We start from the raw sequence: 7,035 nt of genomic DNA on the forward strand, positions 1-7,035 counted from the left end.
TCTCAGAGAAATACACCAAAATATAATGTCCTCATATGAGGATGCAGGGTCTCAGGAGGATAACTTTGTTCATCAAAGATTCTCCACAAAATTTCTCCACAAAAAAAAAAAAAAAAGAGAAAGCAGCACAAAAGATTTCAACAAATGTTTCATGAGCATTAAATCAGCATATTAGAATGATTTCTGAAGGATCACGTGACACTGAAGACTGGAGTAATGATGCTGAAAATTCAGCTTTGCATCACAGCGTTAACTAAATGCTGGGTAAAAAGTATTTAAAACAATCAAAATGGCTGGAGAAAAACAGAAATACTGATCATATACAGTACATTTTACAAAAACACAAAATATGGTGAGCATTTGGGTTTCACTTAGCTTTAATGCATGTTTAATCTTTAGTTTTAGTGGCGTTTCTCCAAAAATTAGCAGACAGAAGCACTGTTCAATCACAATATTAACATTATTAGAAAGACACTCAATCCATAGAAAGAAAAAAAAAAAAAACTAAATGTCCAAAAGTCAAAAGGAGTGATTTCCAAAAATTTTTTCAAAACCATTTCAAGATGAATTCATCTAATTATGTAAAAAGCTGCTTGTCAGTGTAAACATAAATATGGTTTCAGCTTTTTTTTACTTAATTCGATGAACTGTGCAAGAATCGACCCAAACCCAGAATGGAAGACTGGAGTAATGATGCTGAAAATTCAGCTTTGCATCACAGCGTTAACTAAATGCTGGGTAAAAAGTATTTAAAACAATCAAAATGGCTGGAGAAAAACAGAAATACTGATCATATACAGTACATTTTACAAAAACACAAAATATGGTGAGCATTTGGGTTTCACTTAGCTTTAATGCATGTTTAATCTTTAGTTTTAGTGGCGTTTCTCCAAAAATTAGCAGACAGAAGCACTGTTCAATCACAATATTAACATTATTAGAAAGACACTCAATCCATAGAAAGAAAAAAAAAAAAAACTAAATGTCCAAAAGTCAAAAGGAGTGATTTCCAAAAATTTTTTCAAAACCATTTCAAGATGAATTCATCTAATTATGTAAAAAGCTGCTTGTCAGTGTAAACATAAATATGGTTTCAGCTTTTTTTTACTTAATTCGATGAACTGTGCAAGAATCGACCCAAACCCAGAATGGATGAACGCTATGGCTTTACTTACGGCTTGCGTTTTGTGGTTGCATCATCCATTCAGTGATTACAGACAAACAATGTCTGATGATGAGTCCAAAATTTGGGATAAAAATATACCTGAATTCCCATTCAAATTCACACAATGGGCACATTTTAGATTTTTTTCCCCCTAGAAAAAGTGCAGCACATAAATGTATCTAAACTTTGTAGTTAAGTTTTAGAAGCTGAATCCGACACGGCATCACCACAATTTTAAAAGTTTCATTTTGTCTAGTACTGAAATCTGGGTCAGTATGACTTAATTGACTAAATCTGAAAAATGGATATAATGCTTTGAAATAACATTAGAGGGGCATTAAACAGAGCGAACGGAGATTCAGCAGTTTCGTGCGACATGCCTCTGTATCGTCTGATCATTTTAATAATAAAAAATATTTTATCATATTAATTATTGAAAGATAGGGTGAAATATCCAAACAATGCAGTAATACATAAAATAAAACCTGTCGATTCATTATGCATTATTTTGTAGCAGAAAAGCTGTAGTTTACAACAGGCATGTAAACACTGTTATGGCAATAAAGAGTCTCCATATTTGGCTCATGAGAACAGCCTTTCTGTTAATCAAGGAGAAGTTGACCCAAAAATTTAAATTAGCTGAAATTTTACTCACCATCAGGCTATCCATGATGTAGATGAGTTTGTTTTTCCAACAGATTTGGAGAAATTTATCATTCCATCACTTGCTCACCAATGGATCCTCTGCAGTGAATGGGTGCCGTCAGAACGAGAGTCCAAACAGCTGATAAAAACATCACAATAATCCACACCAGTCCATCAATTAACGTCTTGAGAAGTGAAAAGCTGCATGTCCAAACAAATCCATCATTAAGGCGTTTTAACTTTAAATCGTCACTTTTGACCAAAATACATGTCCAAGTCCGCTAGACAACACAATATAATGGACATGTATTTTAGCTGGAAGCAAAGGTTTTAAGTTAAAAACACTGTTTATTACAAACATTCAGATTTTCAGTTTATAAGATGTTAAATGTGGATTATTGTGATCTTTTTATCAGCTGTTTGGACTCTCATTCTGACGGCACCCATTCACTGCAGAGGATCCATTGGTGAGCAAGTGATGCACTGTAATGCTATATTTCTCCAAATCTGTTCCGATGAACAAACAAACTCGTTTACATCTTTGATGACCTGAGTAAATTTTCAGCAAAATTGTTATTTTTGAGTGAACTGTTCTTTTAACTACAAGTTTCCTTTATGAGAGCAGATACAAAAAGACAATCTTTTCTTTAAGCTCTGAAGGGGTTAAACCCCTTTTGAGTGACCTATTTTTGTAACATGATCCCTAAAAACCTTGAGCTGTAGCAAACGCAACAGACGGCCATATCTAGAGAGCCAAAGAAAACAGTTCAATTCAGACAAGTCACGAAGAAAAGATAACGGACCCAACACAAATCCAGTGAGAGCAAATCGTAACAGTGTTTCAAATCAAAGCGAAGGCTCTTTAGTGCAGGCATAGATAAAACGCACGCAAACGGATGTTCAAACGCGAAAAAAAAATCAAAAGTGTCACTGCCTTCATATACTTGGCAACATCAGAGCAGTTTAAAACTCGTCTGATAAAGACACGCTGAAGTTCGAAGGCCGATCAGAGACACGGCAACCTGCTGTCAAGTTTGTTGGAGAGGGAGAGAGATAAAAAGAGTGCTTCTAGCACAGCGTGGGCGTCCTAGATGGCAAACCCGTGACGTCCCTTTAAAGCTCGATGACAGGTAATCTTTGTAGTCAGCGAAGCCATGCCACCTTGCAAAATTTGGCATTATGTTAATGAAGGCAGTTTAGTTTGGTTTGGCCCTCCAGAGACCCCACGTGTGCGTATGCGACTACAGTCGAGCGAGGATGGGCTTCTGGGTAGGAATTTTACCTCCTGTGTGACAGAGGAAAAGTAAAGTAAACAAGCGTAGCTGTAAAATAGAACGAAGATGCAGGAGGCCATGGCAGTACGGCACAGCGAGACAAGAACTGGGTCACAGTGAAACAAACGAATTCTCAGAGAGGAAACTTTGAAAACTTTACTTCTTAAAGAGCAAATTATTGTGTTTTAAAAGCAAGCAATAAAATCTGGGCCAAAAAAATCTGCGGAATTACTATAGTTCATCATTTATTTTTTTTAATATTTTGAATTATTTAATTTCTAAATATGTGTGTGCATTGACTAGTTTACGTTTTACCTATTATATATTTAAATCTTGTGGTTGTTGCATTCACTCGATACAAATGCAAACATTTAATATAATTCAACTTTCAAACTCACCAAAAAAAAAAGCTATTTTGTATATACATAAATCTATAAAAGATTCTTTAATAGTACTCGTTGTAAAATAATGTTTTTTTTTGGGACCATCTTATAAAACAAGTCCTTCAAAGTTTACCTGACATATATTTTTACCTAAAAAATTTTAAAATAAATTGTATGACGTTTCTTATGGTGCTGACTATTTTAAGTCATCTTTTATTTCTGAACACATATCAGCGGTAATAGGCTACTGCAGTTATTAAAACATGAGTACATTAATTTTTTTGTGTAAACTGTAAAACTATTCACATTCATAAGTATGAATTTGGAGTCTTTTGCATGTCATTTTAGTTACAAAAATCTAAGTTTTATTCATACCAATCTCAAGGCTTGTTCACACCAGGACGAGTATCGCGAGCGATTATCGCCGACGTTTAATGCCTCGTGACTAAACAAAGGGCTCCAAGGTGAGTGTGCACACCGACGCGCAAAACGCGAGGCGTAAAAGCGTCATTTTTTTAAAAACGCCTCGGGCTCGTTTTTTTGTTTTGACGCGTCGCGTTAAAAACTGGCCGACCAATGAGATTGGCGCTTTTGTTCACGTGCCTGGAGCTGCTGAAGTTACAGTAAAACACGACTTGGTGGCGCTCAAGCACAAAACGGTCTTGCTGAGCACACATTGATACCTAACGACGGAGAAGAAGTAAGTAGACCGAGAAGATGCATTGAGGCAAGATGAATGTAGAGCTTCTGGTCTCATTGTTGTCTGAACACAAAGGGCTTTATGACAAACGCGACAGCGACTACAAAAATCTCGATAAGAGGGAGTTGTTATGGAGAGGAATTGCAGATCAAATAGGATTCGATGTGTACCAGGGAATTTCTGTTTTTCATTAAACGCCATCTAATGTCAGGGAGTGAATTTGCACGTTCACTCGGCTCATCGCCAACGAAAATTGGGTATGAACACAAAAGACGCGTCGAAAAACGTCGGCGATAAGCGCGCGCGATAATCGTCCCGGTGTGTACGAGGCTTAATGCTCTATAATGCTCTTTCGCTCCAGCAAAATTGTGCTTTTGCTAAACAATTCAGTAATTAAATCCATGTAAATCTAACATTATATTACACAATAAAACAAGGGTTGATCAAAACATTAGGGTTGATTTACTGGGACTTTGAACAGTTTACACAGAATATTGCCAACTATTATTTAAAAAAATTGTATGTGACAGGATCTTTGTATCTTTGTATTATTTATATACTATTATAGTATAGTATTAAATTTTTTTTATTTGCTTATGTCTTTATTAGTTTTTTTTCCATACTTCCGTTTACAGTAGCTTTAATTTAGTTTTAGTAATTGCAATACTTCAACTTAAACTTTTCAGTTAGGCAACATTTCTAATTTTTTAGCTTTTCATCCAATATTTATATGTTATTTCATTTCAGCTTTATTTGAATTACCAAAACATATTTTTAATAGTTTTACTTAACAATAACAACATTGGTGACACAGAAGGCATTCTATTATAAATATACAAATAAATAAATAAATATATATTTATTTATATTATTCTAAACATTAGTATGCTACATTTGTAGTCAAATGACCTCATCACATGGATTTTTAAGCATAGTAACACAGCTTGAAATGCTAAATAACTGTTTTTCATTTTTAATTTGGTGTAAAAAATTATGTAATACTTTACAGACTAATAAAACAACCCCAAAAAAGATAGTCAGATCAACTTAGAATGCACATATTATATACTGCAGAAATGATTAGACTAGTATGTTAGAAGATTGCTATTTCAACATTGCCATACTTGAACACCAGCTATTTTGATTGACGTTACTCTTACCCAGCGTATCCTCCAATGAGTTCACTGCAATCTTGTTTACCTTCAACGTCACCTGATCTCCTCTGTGAGAGAGAATTCACATCAGTTAAACAACCATAACACTTCAAAAGCCCATAACACGTCTAATGAAACGGAGACTGTATGTAGATGGACTTACACTTTGACCTTCCTCACAGCTTTGAGCCTCAGAAGGGCTGCTAGAGCGTTCTTCTGCAGGTCTGAGGATAAAGCTTCACAACACTTCAGACGACCTGATGCCATGATGACAAACATACATATAACAGAAGATTGGAATTTCAAACCAATTGCAACACCTCTAGCAGATCTAATTGCAAGCGGACACAATGCAGGACCCAGGACATGCATAATCAGATCAGTCGAGACAGATATCAATACCAGGTGCAAACAGTTTAAACTTCCACTAGGGCTGCACGATAAATCGAAATGGAATCGAGATCGTGATTCGACAGAAGCTGCGATTGTCATGCGTATCTTTCAGTGAAGCACGGTTCTGTGATCAGCAGTAAATCTCCATCCAAAGGCCAGAGGGCGCTCTCGCGCTGAAACTCCAAATACGCCTCGCAGAAGAAACCTGAGAATCGCTGCAGCTGAATAAACAGAAGATATAACTGCTTTCATTGATTCAACGTGACTAATAAACACACGACTACGGCAATATACGGTTTATCTGAGTTCTTATTATTATCATTTTCATTCAAATAAAGTATATTTATAATGCAATGCCTTTATCACTGCTTAAATACTATGAAATATGTTGCGTGCCTTATTCTGTGTAAGAAGCCACATCATCTCACAGAAGGATTTATTTCAAACACTCAACTGATGTTATGAAGTGAGTTTGGAGTAAAAATATGTTATTAAATGTGGTATTTTCACATGCTTGCAGATGGAGCAGCATTTACTTCACAGAGCCGTAGTTCACTGAGAAGCTATGCAAACAGCTGTCATTATCGAGAACGATTCTGAAAGCACGTGACGATGATTTCCTGCTGATTACAGAACCGGCATTACTATCAAAATGCGCATGACAATCGCATTCGATTAATCGTGCAGCCCTAACTTCCACACACAAAACACTGTCATCCTGTGCTACCTGCTAATATGAGTTTCAGTGCAAAACTCCTCACAGCAGGAATAAAGTCCTTCTCTGTCAGGTTCTCATTAGTCTCCTCACACAGATAGCGACACACCACCTGCACAAAGACACACACTAACTTAATATGACCGTAGTTATTAAACCTAAGAATGTGAAAATCAATTAAGAATTAAACAGGATTATACAGTTAAATGTGCAGTAAGTGATTTCTGAGAAACACTATTAAAATTGAAATCAACAACTAATGTTGTAGTCAGACTACTTAAACCGAGACCAAGTTGAGAGCTGTTTGGAACTATTTTCATTGGTGAACTAATTGGTTAGGGATGCACCGAATGTTCGGTAACGACCGAATAAGCGAAAAAGACCGAATAAACTATACCGAACAATGACGTGTCGCGATCAAATAGCAACCAGCGTAGAGTGAGAGGCGCAATGCAACAAACATGTCAGCTTTGTGGAAGCATTTAAAACTGTCAGAGAAAGACGCAAAAATCATTACAAGCACTGACAGCGAGAGACCGTTTAATACTGCATCGCATGTCTTCGATGAGAAGAGGAAGGGGTGATTGTTGCTGGTTACTGTATGAT

At 36.1% G+C, this 7,035-nt stretch overlaps 1 protein-coding gene across 1 annotated transcript in view; it reads right to left on the minus strand.

Moving 5' to 3' along the window:
• Positions 1–2,364: 2,364 nt before the first annotated feature.
• LOC107727348 (dihydroxyacetone phosphate acyltransferase-like) overlaps positions 2,365–7,035 on the minus strand; it is a 29,275-nt gene continuing 24,604 nt past the window's right edge. The window contains exons 13-16 of the mRNA XM_016537192.1: positions 6,442–6,541; positions 5,485–5,578; positions 5,328–5,389; positions 2,365–3,095 (exon numbers count right to left, since the gene is read on the minus strand). Coding sequence (XP_016392678.1) covers positions 3,052–3,095; positions 5,328–5,389; positions 5,485–5,578; positions 6,442–6,541 — 300 coding nt within the window. The 3' untranslated portion in view covers positions 2,365–3,051. The remainder of the gene's footprint in view (positions 3,096–5,327; positions 5,390–5,484; positions 5,579–6,441; positions 6,542–7,035) is intronic.

The sequence above is a fragment of the Sinocyclocheilus rhinocerous genome, unplaced genomic scaffold (assembly GCF_001515625.1).
Source record: "Sinocyclocheilus rhinocerous isolate Xijiao unplaced genomic scaffold, SAMN03320098_v1.1 scaffold156, whole genome shotgun sequence".
Taxonomy (NCBI): Eukaryota; Metazoa; Chordata; class Actinopteri; order Cypriniformes; family Cyprinidae; genus Sinocyclocheilus; species Sinocyclocheilus rhinocerous.